General features: G+C 37.6%; 1 protein-coding gene across 5 annotated transcripts; it reads right to left on the bottom strand.

Moving 5' to 3' along the window:
- Nucleotides 1–2,467: 2,467 nt before the first annotated feature.
- Nucleotides 2,468–13,355, bottom strand: LOC103993768 (V-type proton ATPase subunit B 2). Of its 5 annotated transcripts, none has more exons than XM_009413951.3 (23): nt 13,214–13,355; nt 12,999–13,097; nt 12,795–12,916; nt 12,621–12,715; nt 10,848–11,111; nt 10,537–10,756; nt 10,369–10,442; nt 10,204–10,300; nt 9,935–10,104; nt 9,015–9,086; nt 7,645–7,700; nt 7,382–7,480; nt 6,697–6,756; nt 5,829–5,940; nt 5,501–5,709; nt 4,600–4,728; nt 4,346–4,483; nt 3,767–3,917; nt 3,461–3,543; nt 3,298–3,345; nt 3,136–3,189; nt 2,956–3,039; nt 2,468–2,866 (listed from the first exon to the last, which is right to left on the bottom strand). In XM_009413951.3, the coding sequence occupies exons 9-23, from the start codon at nt 10,026–10,028 to the stop codon at nt 2,681–2,683; spliced, it is 1,575 nt and encodes a 524-aa protein (XP_009412226.2). In that variant the 5' UTR covers nt 10,029–10,104; nt 10,204–10,300; nt 10,369–10,442; nt 10,537–10,756; nt 10,848–11,111; nt 12,621–12,715; nt 12,795–12,916; nt 12,999–13,097; nt 13,214–13,355; the 3' UTR covers nt 2,468–2,680. The 5 variants fall into 5 exon arrangements, with proteins under 5 accessions (XP_009412226.2, XP_064976005.1, XP_064976006.1 ...); XM_065119933.1 differs by having other exon boundaries at nt 10,204–10,284; XM_065119934.1 differs by having other exon boundaries at nt 10,204–10,284; nt 10,857–11,111.
- Between the last annotated feature and the right edge of the window lie 2,124 nt (nt 13,356–15,479).

Genomic DNA, 15,479 nt, shown 5'->3' with positions numbered 1-15,479 from the left:
AAATCTTTTTAAGTCTTTCTGTACCTCTCATTGTACGACTAATAGGTTTTATCTTATCTCTTTTGACTACCATGTTTTTAGGTCTCATGAGGACATATCCATATCATTTTATTTTCTATCGAAACAATATCTAATTGTTAGCAAAAACTTTCTTTTTCTATCTCTCATAGTAACTCCGCGTATCTATCTCAACATTCACATCTCGATAACATAAACTTTTGTATATGTTTTTTATTAATTATCCAACACTTGGATCCATAACACAATGTTGGTCTCATCATTATTTTATAAAATTTATCTTTTAATCTCAAAGTTGAACACATAAGATTCTTGATTCCTCTCATTATTTTAACTATTTTATTTTTACTCTATAAATAATATATTTTGTTGAGTAATTGATCCAAGATACCTAATGTTACTAAAATTTCATCCAACCTAGCTATACCCTCATGTCTATTCCTAATATTGCTAAAATTTCATCTCATATGTTTAGTTTTAGTCCTAATTAATCTAAAATCTCAAGTTTCAAAGGGTTGCCTATGTTCTCATCAATTAAGACATCGTCATCGATAAATAAGTTCATCCATTATTAATGTGAAAAGGTGTAGACTTAATGTAGATCTTTGATGTAGTTGAAACTCATTAGACACACTCTTTATAGTTCTAACACTAATGGCTACATTGTCATATATATCCTTAATAACATCAATATAATTAGTCGATGCATCTTTTTTTTTTTTTCTAAACCCCACCATAATAAATCATATGGGAACTCTATCATAGGCTTTATCGAAATCAACTTAGTGCCATGTGGATGACACTAATTCTAATAGGAATTCCAGAAAGGTCCATAGCATGTGTCTGCCACTTAGTGCCAAGTGGATGACACATTAGCTAGCCACCTTGATGTTTGTGTTTGTCACTTGGCATCATATGAGTCAAACTGCAAATCGGTCAAAGCTGGACACTGGAGCATCTATGATTTATAAGCTGGAGTAGTCTTGTGGTGAACACCTGTTTGTTTTGACAAAACTTGCCATACTCGGATAATATGAATGAATTTACAAGAAAATTTTATTGTGTTGCAAATGGTCCAGAACTCTATTGTACATGGTATGACGACAGCAGATAGGTTAAGTTCATTTTGGATGTTCCATTTTAGTGAATGTCATTTTTCTGAATGTTTATCAAAATGCACTTACTGATGGCAAAATACTGAGGGGAAAAAAAATAGTTTACTGTTTGAGATGAAGGCCTAAGTCAGTGTTATTTCCTGGGATATTTATCATCCACCCTTTCCTGTGTTTCCTCTGATCTTATTGAATGTCGAGTTCTTGCTGCCGGCCTTCACTTTTTTCCCCTTCCCAAACCACCACCACCCACCCCCCAAATTGTCCTTTCTTGTTTGACCTCTGTTTTTCTGTTTATTAGCCTAATTTTTTTCATCTTCTCAATACGCCTTTCTTAATTATTCATCTTGGATAATTTGGAGATCTTGGATAATTGGTTTTTCTCAATTCTTGTTGTTTGAATCAATAAACATACGAGAAACTGGAGCAGTTAACATATTCAATAATTGAACTTACGAGTCTTGTTGAGCCATCTTATGAGTCATTGGTATATAACAAATTGGGATTCTTCAACTATCATGATATAGCTTCATCGTACTTTCCCCTCTTCTAACTTATCATTTGTAAGGTTCCCATAATCTCAACATTTTGTATGGGCCCAATGTAGTAGGTATGGAACTGAAACCGACAGTTGCTTTGAGAGCTCTCCTAGCAATGGGAATAGCTGTTTTCACCAAGGTGGGTGCAGCAACGAAGGCTGCTGGCGGCATAAAAGTAGGAGCAGCTGTGGCGGCCGTTTCGGCTGCTGCAACAGCGGCAACCACGGGAACCAAGCACCAAAGCGAAGCTTCCAAACCAACCTAAAAGCTATGCTGTTCAGAATGCTGGATTGCCGGAAGAAGCATGCTAAAGCCAATAATTTGAACCGGCCGTGTGTTCGGAGAAAAGTAACTACTTAACTGAGCGTAAGATAATTTTTGGCTTCTTCTTAGTAGAGAAGACCTAATGGCAAATTGTTTTCGTTTGGCAAGTTTTTTGTTTCTGGATACTGGTTGAAGTGTTTTTGGGCGTTTTCACAGGAATAAGTTATATATTATCGTGTGAATAGGCGTGGGAGATTTTGCACAGCCAAGTTTGTTGAGTTCCTTCCATACATTTCGGCCCTTTGGTTTCACCCTATTATTGTTTCTTTTGACTGAATTTTTTTCATGCAGTGATCATATTGTTTGTTATATATCTAGAGGAGTTTGAATAGTATCCAGCGGTGGATCCATCCATAATTCCTTTCCTTTCCTAATCGGACAAACTTTGACTTCAGGAGGGCTTGACAGGTCTGGAATCAGTTGCTTTCATCCACAAGAATCTTTTGTTCATAGATTATCATCATTTTCGGTACATAAAATAATTTGCAGTTGGATATTTTATTATTGATATCAGACAAGCCAAAGATAATAAAAGGTAGAAGCGGCTTATTCATCTTTGGCTCCTCCATAATTTAAGAAGTAAAAAAAAAAAGAAGGCATCTTTGCTTCTCAGTGAGTAGCATCGTGGCTATTGTACTGATCTAAAGTCGTGGCAGGTATACGGTGGTGAACTATCATCTTTGCATCTCAGTGAGCAGCATCGCGGCTATAGTACTGATCTAAAGTCTTGGCAGGTATACGGTGGAGAAGCTCTCGGGGAAAGATGCGTAGCATGGTCCAGGCAAGATCAAGCGACTGGAAGATATTACGGGTATCATACGCTCCTTGAGTTACAAACTTCCTTTCAAACTTGTCTAGGAACTCCAGGTACAGCTGCAGTTTCAACCACAAGATTAGTAAGCAAGTAGGGTTATTAGCATCACAAAGTGAAATGCAGAGACAGAGAGCGAGCGAGAGAGAACCAAATCCTCAGACGAGAGTGCTTCCTCTCCGACAACTGCTTTCATTGCTTGAACGTCCTTCCCAATTGCATAATTGGCATACAACTGAAATGCAGGTTGTCAAAAAAGAGGAAGAGAGATTTCCAACGTAAAAAAGCCATCCATCCACCGGCAGGAAAAAGTTTTAAATCAGTCACCAACCTGGTTAGACACATCAGCATGATCACGACGAGTCATACCCTCCCCAATGGCACTCTGCAAAAAGAGAAAATTAGCGAAGAGGTAAATTAACAGCTACCTTAGCTGCTAATAAACGGTGTCCACTTCAACCGAACAGGGTCCTCCCCCCATGAAGAAGCTAACCTTCATCAACCGTGAGAGAGATGGCAGCACATTGATAGGCGGATAAATCTGTCAGACAAATTCAAAAATTAATTTTATAATCCATCAGCAAACCAAACTAACAAATAAATAATGGCACCAAAAGTTCAAGCCAAAAAAAAAAAATTATTATAACATGGAATACCTGTCGATTGTGCAGTTGCCTGTCAATATAGATTTGGCCCTCGGTGATATAGCCTGTAAGATCTGGAGTGGGATGCGTAATATCTGTTGGAAAACATTAAGCCATTAGCCACCCGCTTTGCATGTAATCTAAAAAATGTAGAAGATAAGGAAACAAAGTGGTATCTTAGAATAAATAAACTTTAAGCAAGGCCTCAAAAAAACCAGAAAGCCTCCTTTTTCATTCTTTTTTTTTTTTCCACCTCTGGCAAGTTCCAACACTAAAATGAAAAGTAAATTCATTAATATTAGGAAACCTATACGGTACCATCATTTGGCATAGTTAAGATCGGTATCTGTGTGATAGAGCCCTTTCTTCCTTCTATACGACCAGCACGTTCATATATTGTTGCGAGATCGGTATACATATAGCCTGGATAACCACGTCGACCTGGCACCTCCTCTCGAGCAGCAGACACCTAATCAGATTGACAATGATAAATTCAAGAAATGTCAGAGAGAAACGGAGAAGTTCAAAATCCCAAGGCTGAGAATCAGTATCTTGCACAAGCCTCTAAAAATTTGCAATCTTTTTATACAAGCAATTTGCAAGAAGCGCACACATATATTTATAGCTTTGACAGAGTGGATCATGCATAAAATTGGTTTCTAAAGAAATAGTTCTCATGACTGTACAATCTAAATAATGCATAGAAAAATCGATAACAAATATATTAAGCACAATAAATAAAGCAAGCATAGTAACACGATGGACATGGTCTTGACATTCTTTCTGAAGCAGAAGTGCAGTACAGAAACAAGTAGGATCCTAACTACTACTCCGAAAAAATCCACCACCTGCCAACAGAAGATATTACATAAACTACACTCTGAAAAGTGATGTCACCTCACGAAGCGCATCAGCATATGAGCTCATGTCAGTCAGGATGACAAGAACATGCTTGCCACATTCATAAGCAAGATATTCTGCAGTCGTGAGAGCGATTCGAGGCGTAATAATTCGTTCAATTGTTGGGTCATTTGCCTGAAATATAATGATACTAAAGATGAAATCATAAAAGCATCAAAGGCTTCTTATCCCTGAGTCAACGTTAGCTGAATTTAGAACATGATGGTTTGCACATATTCTAGAAAAGGTACCAGATTTAGGAAAAGTGTCACTCTCTCCATTGAACCATTTTCTTCAAAATCACGCTTGAAAAACTGTGCTGTTTCCATGTTGACTCCCATTGCTGCAAACACTATAGCAAAATTGGCCTCTTCACCATCCTATCAATTTCAGAGGAAAATTTTAAACTACATGCAAAATAAGAAAAGTATTGCACCAAAATTGAAATGCGGATAAGCAATTATTGGAAATTTTATACCATATAAAAGTCAGTTAAGTGATGCTTCTTTCAGATTAAATGACAGAACAAACAGGATGCATGAGATCATTAATAACAACTAAGTTTACAGTCAGCTCATGCATAAGAAACTTGATCTTAGTCCTTTTTCTTATTCATGATCTTAGGTCTTTAAAAAGCATAATGTTATTTTAAGGCCATTAAACCTAGGCAAATTAACTTCTAAAGTAGGCTGCAACAACTTAATGCCAACTGATGTCAGTGAACAAACTTTGCAAAACAACATAGATTATAAGCATAGGCTTGATTTTTAAAATAACATAATCTTAGGTTTTTAAAAAGCATTGTGTTATTTTAACATCATAGATTATAAGCATTGGCTTGCTTTTTAAATTAACATAATCTTAGGTTTTTAAAAAAGCATTATGTTATTTTAAAAACCAAGTCTATGTTTAATTTATGATGCTTTATAACGTTTGTTTAATAACATCGATTGACAAAAGTTGATGTGCCTAGTTCTGATGACCTTTTTTCTCCAAAGATGACCTTGTGTGAGGTTTGAAGAGGATACGCTCATACCACTATTTAAGAAAACCTATTTTCATTTGTTCAACATTTATGAAAAGAAAAACTTTCTTAGAAACAAAAGAAGTCAAAGTCACAAAGCATCTTTCTAGTACTCTATAGTTGCTTACCTCCAAGAGATTATCAGATTTTTCCAGCCTCTTCACAAGACCAGCCTGACGACAAATCTGAGCAGCAATTTCATTATGTGGAAGCCCAGCAGCAGAGAAAAGAGGGATTTTTTGACCACGAGCAATGGAGTTCATCACATCTATTGTAGAAATCCCTGTTTGAATCATTTCTTCAGGATATGTTCTCTCACTAGGATTGATGGAACTTCCTACAAGGAAATTCATGAATAATTCATAAGAATTTCCATACTTCCTAAGAAACAGAAGTAGGATAAACAAGAAAGATGAAATGGTGTCAAACATGAGAATTTGGTCCTCCACAATATACCAGAGATATCCAAGTATGCCTCAGGTAATATAGGTGGGCCATTGTCAATAGGTTTTCCTGAACCGTTAAAAATTCGTCCAAGCATATCCAGCGACACAGGTGTCTTGAGGACCTGTGTAAAGGAAAGAGAGGAAAAATTGATCCCTAGGACCAAAATATGCCAATATATCTATGCAAGGGAAAGCATATACACTACATAGTACAAGAGGCCAATGTTTCTCTTTAAGTTGCCAAAACCAAAATAAAAAAGATTTAACATTGAACTCTTTAAGATAATAGAGATGCAATCATGAATAAGTGAGATGAGATTAAGAATACCCACGGATGTTCTATTTAAATAAAATATTTTCTTACAGTTTTTACATCACCCAACACTTCAACAAAAGGTAATTAGAAAATCAATTGTGCACATAACTATCTTTATTATTTTTTATATTTTGGATCTATTTTTTATTATTTTTATATTTTATATAAAATTTATATATTCAAATGTTTCACTGCATTCTATTTTTTATTTTAAAAAACTATTTTCTTGTTTTATCCTAATCTCACTAATCTGATCTGATTCACCCTACCAATCTTCATCATATCACCCTTAGCTAACATCAATCTGACTTTTCTTCCAACACTCCTTAACACAATTACATGCAGACATGGGATGGAGACAAAGGGGTTTAGAATTGAACAATTCAAGGTTTACATGATACAAAAAAATTGAAGCATCTCTGCAAATGGCTTTCTCAAAAAGACTCTGAATTTCATGACAAAATTCTGGATAATAATGATGAAATTACATAAATCAGACAACAAATAGAAACATATGCCATCATAAAGTTCAGAAGTAGAAACTCAAAATAAAATACCATACCTCTCCTGTGAACTGAACAGTTGTATATTTATTGTCAATGCCAGAAGTTCCCTCAAATACCTGAGACGGGGATAGCACAACGTTAAAATCATGTGAACAATAAAAACCAAAAAAGTTATCAAATATACAAATAGATAGTCTATGAACTAAAGAACAGGATGTGATGCCAAATAGACAGTTAAATCACATTTGATAACAGTACTACATACTAGCAGTTCAAGTAGCTAGAAAGAAAATGGTACTATAAAGTATAAAGTATAAACCACAAAAATCTGTAAATCTGAAGACATTGCAGAAGATAAATGTAAATCTATGTATATGTTTGTTAAGACAGACAACTGTGAAGATGACATCACCTGGCAGAGAAGCAAGATAGCATGTTCAATATTTCAATTAATCTAGCACCACATTAAACAGATCCAAGCAGTAGTTAAAGAGTAAAAATACCACACTTAATTATAAAATCTTTTTGGCCTTTGACCAGAAAACCCAAGCAAGACTGACACTAAAATCAAGTAGCAAAGACATTCACTACGTGTCATCGCTAAGAGCTAGCATGCTCTAATCAACAAAAAAAGTGAGAAAAAAAAACTCTGGAGCATAAAGAAGTGGTAAATGTCATTTCATACACTATTTATTGATTGTATCAGCAAATAAGAAAACAGAGAAAAAGATTATTACCAACCTGAACAACAGCCTTTTCCCCATCAACTTCCAGGACCTGACCACGTCGAGTTGTGCCATCTCCCAAACGTATATTAACAATTTCTTGATATTTAGGACCCTAAAATAAATTGATGGAAAACAATAAATCAGTTGTAAATTTTGAATTCTAAGTTCAAGCATCAAATAATAATGCTATAAGTAACTTTGCACAGGAGAAATGCTGTAGGCACATGTAAATAAAGCAAATTATCAGTAAAAGGTAAAAGTAGACAGTAGACACACCTTAACTTTGTCCAGGATGACAAGAGGACCTGCCACTCCAGAAACAGTCCTGTATTCTGTACACAGAAAATAGAAGGCCCCAGAATTACAACTATGGGGGATATGGCCTCCTATTATTCAACAGGGTTTATGAAAATTCAAGAAAGGAACATGTTATAATCTATAACTTGTCATGAGAACTAAAAGGTAACATTGATGAGATCAATATGGGCACCAAGCTGCACAAGTGTGTCAGTACCTCCAAAGAGAAAACCAAGCTAATAATGAAGCATATTCAAATAAAAGAAGAGGTGCTAATACGGCCTAAAGAAAGATGGTAGTATGTTTCTTTGGTTGTGCATGTCCCATATAATTAACCATTTCTTTTGCATAAGGTTGGATTTAGCTAGCACATCCAAATAACGACTAGAACTAGAACCATGTTAGTATAATTTCTCTCTTCTTACATTACTTGTGGTCAAGATCTAAGCATCATCTTTCTGATTGCTCAGAAACAAAATCTTCTTTTTTGTTCAGTTTAGCATGTCTGTCCATTTCTTAATGAGAGCATGAGATGATCGGTTTGTTGTGCAAAACATTACTAGTAAAAATGTACTGAATTTGTGTCTGACTAATAAAATAATCTTTGGAATTTTGAGGTAAAGGTGCCACATGCTTTTTTTTTCAGTTCTTATTTTATCTTTTACATGCCTTTTGTTTTAACTTGCCTCTGGAGTTCACTTGACCTCTAAAAGCTATAGTCTATGGTTCATATAAACTGCAGTCTAGACTTTTGATGAGTTACTAAACAGAAAGGTCACGTTGCACATGTGATTGCCATTTCTTCCTTGTACTTTAAAGTAACATTTTGTATCAATAAACCAATTAGCAGCATATAACCCCGTATGACCAATATCATCGAAGTCTTTTGTCCTTTATAATTTTGTATATATCTTCTTCTGCTAGTGGTATACAGTATTAAGATATCCAATTGACTTAAGTTGATGAGTGTGAACTGAGTCTAATGACATGATAGATTATGTACACACTGAAAGGCTTTTATCAAATCGGAAAGCCCAGAGTAAAAAATCTCACTGTCCTCAAACAAAAGGCATCATACAATATATGGCTCAAGCTTTTGTGTCCTTTCCTTTTCTTTTGAAGGGAAAATAGAAAAATCACATTCAATCCAACATTTCTATGGATGCAGGATTAAAACAAGCAGATAGTTATTTGAGGAATAAAAAAGAAATACAAACAGCACTATCTCAAAACCTCAAAGAGGATATAAGAATATTATTTTTGCCAACTGTGGTTGAGAAATGGACCAAACTTTGTTCGTATGGTAACAAAAAATGCATCATAGGCAACAGAGATATACTGTAGCATACCCATGCCAATCTCCAAGCTTCCCTCCTCCATGTCAATGCTGTTTTGGGCCACAACCATTTTCACGGGAAAGCCTATATTCAAGGACGAAGATATACTAAGCAGACCATAGCTCAAGATATAAACCTTGGACCATGATTTCCAAGATATGATAGAAAAGTATATTTACTTGGTAACCTTCAAAAGCCTTAGATGCCGCATGTTATAATCCAAACAAAAGAAAAGACATGCTAATAATCGAATCACCAAAAATTTTTTGGCCAAGTACAGTAAGATATCTTGGAATTCTTTAAGTTTTCCTTTCATATCATTTGCACTCAATCATGACAATCCAAAATGCAAATGACATAAAACCCTAACAGAGAGACTGCGTTCTATTCACAAAACTAACCATTTGCAGTGCTGTAAAAGTCGTCCTGCGAAAAACCCAAGAGAACAGCCAGACTCTCCTACTATACATAAATAAAAGAAATTCCAAGATCCCCACGGTGAAAACTGAAAACTACATCACAAGATTCCACTAAAGAATTAACAAAGATCCATTACCCCCAACAACGAACTAACAAAACGTAACATCCGTAAATCAGAAATTCTCAACCACAAATTTCAAGAAAAGAACAAGAAAGAAAAATACCACTAAGAACGAAATCTGCGCAAACCAAAAGATCGATCGAGGAGCCCATTTACAGCGCCAGATAGAAAGATGAAGAAAAAAGAAGGAAACAAGAAATAGGAATCGTAACAGGAGATTGCTGTAGAACTGATACCCTAGTGTACAGCAACCCGTAAGTAGCAACTTCAATCAACCAATCGAAAGCAAGGATCGTAAGAAACAAGATGATCCAACAAATAAACCAACTCGAGCGCGTAATTTCTCCAACATTCTGGCGTAAAATGGGAAGGCGGGGAAAGAAGACGGTACCTTCGGATGCGATCACGGAGAGAGAGAGAGAGAGAGAGAAAGGCGAGGAGAGCACGGAAAGAACGTGACTTCTGTGGGACATGAGGTCCCCCATTCGTTATGTTTCTTGATCGCAGCGATCACGTTGGAGACTCATCGTCAACCGTTGGACCATGATCAGACGGAGGACGCTGGTCACAGGTGACGGAGCCCGTTTATGATGGCGAAATGAGAAGGAAAAGTGTTTTGCTTGGGACGTCTACCCACAGGCGACAAGAGAGAAATCGTACCAGGTGGGACCCAACCACGACACGCCAATGCAGAGAAGGCCAACTCAAGATCACATTTCTCTTTGGATTTTTCCCGCTTTGCTGTGAGAAGCATAGACTGCCAATGAACTTTACAGTAAAAACGATGACACAACAAAATGAGAGGACTCAAATCAAGTAAATTACCTCAAGAAATGTCCTAATTTCGTTGGACCTCAGAACAAGAATGGCAACAACTTCTCCTGGAGGGGATAACACGCCTGGAAGTAACAATTTAAAGGTAAAATGTTTAGCAGCATAAACAGAGCAATGTTGCTGGAACGACATTATAGCTCTACAGTTAAGACTACATACTTCGGTTAAGTCTTGGAGAGAACATCTTTGCAGTGCTTGCATCAAATTGTGCCCTTTTCCGCTCCTTTTTCTTCTCTTTTTGTTGTTCTATTCCTCTTAATTCTTATCCTGCTTTTCCTTACCTTGTTTGGCTCATCCAAACATGTCCTCAGCCAAAGTGGTAGATTGATGATGGAAGCTTTTGAGTCCCAGGCCACGAGCCAAGTCAGTATGCGCCAGGCTGTGCAAAGAACAGACTATAGTTTAGAGTTTGGGCTTAGAAATGAGACCACCAACAAATGCTAAAAGCAACAATTTCATTTGGAACTCACATAAATAACCTTTTGTTTTGTGAGACCTTCCAGTATCTTCTCACAGATGGGCCATAAACATCAAATGGAGGATAAGGCATTCGATCCAAATTGATATCAAGTACAAAAACCCAAAAGAAATAATCAATTATCTTGTGATGCCATGTCAACAACATCATGAAAATGCTAACACAGAGCAGAACATGTTCAATCATCAGGAACTATCTAGCATTATTACCTAGAAATGCAAGTGCAGTAAACCTCACTTCTGTCTTAATTTCAAATCTGATAATGGCATAAAGAATGATATTAGTCTAAGAAACTAGATTAAGAAAAATCTAGGTTTTGTAGAGTAATAGAACTAAGAAACTATAATAAATTTTTTTTCATATATAACTTGCATGGTTTTAGTTCACTTATAAATGTTTTTAATATATGTACATATATATATATTTATATATTTATATTTATATTTATATTCATGATTGACTTCCTTATTTTTGTCAGATTTTTTAAGTCATGAATTGTTAATGTAAATGTTTCATGTTTAAAAGCATCATAAGGTTTCATGCTTAAAAGCATCATAAAAGGAAATAATGCTCACATGAAGATTTTATGAAATTGCAAATGTCCAATCAACATAGAAATTTTAAAAATCATAATCTTGACGAATGTCATGAAGTTCAATAATAAGTAAATTGTCATTATAGAAGCCAATCATAGACTATTAGGTTCCACATTACAAATTCTATATGGAGAAAAGATCTACTAGACACCTGTAGCAGCAACTGAAGTTGTGGAGGAAAGCAAAGACTTTCCATGGTGAAGGTGAAGCCAAATAATGGACAATTAGCTCCACACTGAGGCAGCTTGAGTGTACCAAAATAGAGATACAGATGGAGTTTTAAACAGTGTTGATTGAGATACAAAACCAGAAGACTAGGTATCACTTTGATAAAGAATAAGATGAGGTGAAATGATTAATACTAATGATACGATGAGAGATAGAGGAGAACATAAAAAGACTTTAATGAAAACTATAAATAAAAATTTAAGTATTCTGGACTTAACTAAATATATGACTTTTACATATCTTAATGACGACAAAAGATCTATATAGCCAATCCCAAATAGTTGAGACTTACGACTTTATTGTTGTTATATAAGGAAAGAGATGATTGAAATTGGTTCTTTTTAAAATTGAACGATCGAATAAAGTTCCTACATTGTAGGAAAGCATTTGTTTCTTATTATTAGTCAGTCAATTATTGTCTATGATGTCTTATTATTATCTAGCAAAATAAGATTGTTTTCATTTTCGTACTCTAATGCTTCCTCGTAAAGTTCTCGTAATATGGAGTCATCATGATACAATTGAAACCACGACTCTATCATCTTTATGTCCACAGAATATCTCATCAAATTCACCCTAAAAGCAACACATTTTAAATAAAAAAACAAGTTGTCAATAATACACATAATATGTCTATGTTGAAACATCGTAAAAGAAATTATTGCATCTAAAAAAAATTACAGATAATTTTTTCTCACTAGTATTACTTTAATGATTTGTTTTTAGTGTCAAATGAGTCTTATCCTCTTTGTAGATTGACTGTTTAGTTTTTATTGCCAAACAATTTGGTTTTGTGTATATCTCACTTATATATTTATTGTTTTAGACAAAGGCATTGAATATATGAAGAAAGCAGGGTGATTAAAACAATCTACTTATTGAGGCCAATAGAAGAAAAAAATCAAGGAAAAATCTACTCTACAACCAATAGAATATCTTGCCATTAGTAGTCTTTTGAAGCATTCTTTGGCACTTCTTTTTTCTTTTTCCCCTGTTGTGTTGCATCTGAATCAATACCATTTGAACACCATCTCATCTACAAACAACGAAACTGATATTACCACGAGAATTATTTTGTTTGGTTCAAAGAAGAAATAGGATAGGCAAAATCTCACCCAAAAAAAAATCCTTCAACAGCGAGTGTTCCGAGAATCGTGGCGATGCGTCTGCTTGTCCATCCAACACTCATAGCTTGCGCATTTCCCGTTCTTGCCCGGCAAAGTAGAAGGCCCCGCAGCTGTGTCAAATCAGTAAAGACTGGTAGTTGAGACCGGCTGGTAAAAAAGAACAAGCACTGCTCTAAAAATAAGACAGCAAACCTTTGCGGTCCAGCCAATGCGGGGTGACTCGAGGACAGGGAAAAGATTCCAATATCAAAACAGCAGCGGCAGCGACTGGAAAAGACGAAGACAACGCGTCTGCACCACCGCGAAAAAGCACAAAATTGAGACGTTGAAAGGGGAGGAGGAGGAGGAGGAGGCCACAAAAGTCGTGTAACCACCCTTTTTCCTCCAAGAAAGAGACGGAAACTGACCGAGAAATTAATTCCTCGTGATGCTGCATCTGTTGCCCCGAAACTGCCACCCACCTCCCTCTCCTCTTCTTTCCGACCACCACATCAGCGATGCCACATCCGTCGCCCCCACACACCGTCTTTGTGGATCTCTTATATATACCGGGGTATTACTAATTCCTGCACCTCACGGTCTCACCTGCCACTGGTCTCGGTCGACTCCACGCTGACCGCTGATGGAAGTAGACGGGAGGGAGATGCCCCGTTGCCGGACCACCGTGCTGCAGGACCAGGAATCCGATGAAGCGGACGTCCCGATGATATCACTCGATGAGGAGGACGAGATAGTAGAGGTGGAAGAAGAGGCGGTGGAGGAGGTGATGAGGTGGCTGGAGCGAGAGATGAGCGGGGCCACCGTGGGGCCGGGGCCAGGGCCGCAAGCGTTCGCGCAGGCCGACGGCGGCAGCGAGGAGACCTGCGGTGCCACTTTCTCGGACTCCTCGTCTACCGTGATGGCCAGCGTCGACACGCGCGGGGTGGTGGCCGGTGTCTCCCGCTTCTGGCCCGCCCACTGGGCCGCGGAGCGCGATGACAGCGGTGGTCGATGGGTCGCAAGGACGGACTCGAACTCAGCGGGGGTAATGGAGGATGCGAAGGAGGTGGAGGAGGACGAGATGGAGTGGTTGGCACGCGTGTTGGGTGGGGCGGAGCTGGAGCAGGACGAGAGCGGCGGCCTTCTCTTCCTGCCTCGGGAGGAGAAGTAGAAAGAGAAAGATGTACTATAAATGATCTCCACGCTATAAAATATTACGTACAAAAACGATCCCATACCTCCTCAGGATGTAATATAGTTGCAGGTTCCATGGCGTCTTCGTTGAACTGAAAGCAGCACAAAGCATTTCATATGATGAAGAAAAGAAATGGCAGCAGCAGTACCAGTTTGGGTCAGTGCTGGAAAACCCTTGCCCAAACCTCTCCCGAGACGAACCAGAACCAGAACCAGGAGAGGGCATCGGCGACGAGGAACGGATGAAAAATGGGCAGAAGGGGAACGAGGGCGAGAAGCTCATTCCTCGTTTCGATACAAACGAGGACATGAGATCGGCCGGCCGGGAAAGCAGAACAAAGGACGAAGACGCAAGACCATCTGGGCACCATTGACCAACCAAAAGCCATAGATGAGAAGGATGAAAACCCTACAATGCAAGACCCATCCGGCCATGGATTACCGCACAAACGAAACAAGAAATGAAAAAGGAAAACATAGTTGCGAAGGCAGGAAGAAAGAGCAGTAGTGGGGACGATTAGCCCGAGTCGGAGGAGGAGATCATGCGTTAGCAAGAGAGGAGGCGCCGGTTGTGGTTGGCGAGCCAGTCGAAGACAACGAGGACGAGGGACTTCCACCGCCCGTGTCTCGCCCACGCCGCCCGCCTCCTCCGCTAAACCCCCTTTAATAATTTGGAAAAATTACAAATGTATATCGACACGTTAAACTATAAGTTTATTATTACACAAATTAAGAACCTCGATATATATATATATATATATATATATATATATATATATATATATATATATATATATATATATATATATATATATATATATATATATATATATATATATATATATATATATATATATATATATATATATATATATATATATATTGGTGAACATTTACGCCGTGGTCGATGTGTCAGCACAGCTCAGTCCAATCTTGGATGTGCAAGGTCGCCCACGTGGATGCTTGGGTGCTGAGGGCAAGCGTGCATCGGGTTCGAGCCTCATCTTCTCTCTTGGCAAATGACTTGCAAGGTCATTCACATGAAAACTCGGGGAGCGAAAGTGTGCGTCGAGTCGGGTTGAGTTATGAGTTTTGTTACTTGCTTCTTCATCGTCAACCCCTACACATAGGTCAAGTTCGGAAGGAGGATTTTTGGACTCAATCCCTCCGAAACTTAAGTTAACATTTGATGAAATGAAAAGAGTTGAGTGTTCACAGTCCCCCCTCCCATGCGAGATCAATTAATTACGATCGACTCATCGGATGACCGACTTAAGCTTATGTGCGAGCGTCGACCGACCTGCATGGATCGACGCCGCACAATGCCACCCTGAGCTTTCCGAGATAATTGTACCATCATGATATCATATATATATATATATATATATATATATATATATATATATATATATATATATATATATGACTATATATATGACGATTAAATTAACTTAATCCTGACTTGAATTCCCACCGAGCATCCTACAAACCACGAGAACA

The sequence above is a fragment of the Musa acuminata genome, chromosome BXJ2-8, assembly GCF_036884655.1.
Source record: "Musa acuminata AAA Group cultivar baxijiao chromosome BXJ2-8, Cavendish_Baxijiao_AAA, whole genome shotgun sequence".
Lineage (NCBI taxonomy): Eukaryota > Viridiplantae > Streptophyta > Magnoliopsida > Zingiberales > Musaceae > Musa > Musa acuminata.
This window is presented reverse-complemented; position numbering and strand designations above follow the sequence as displayed.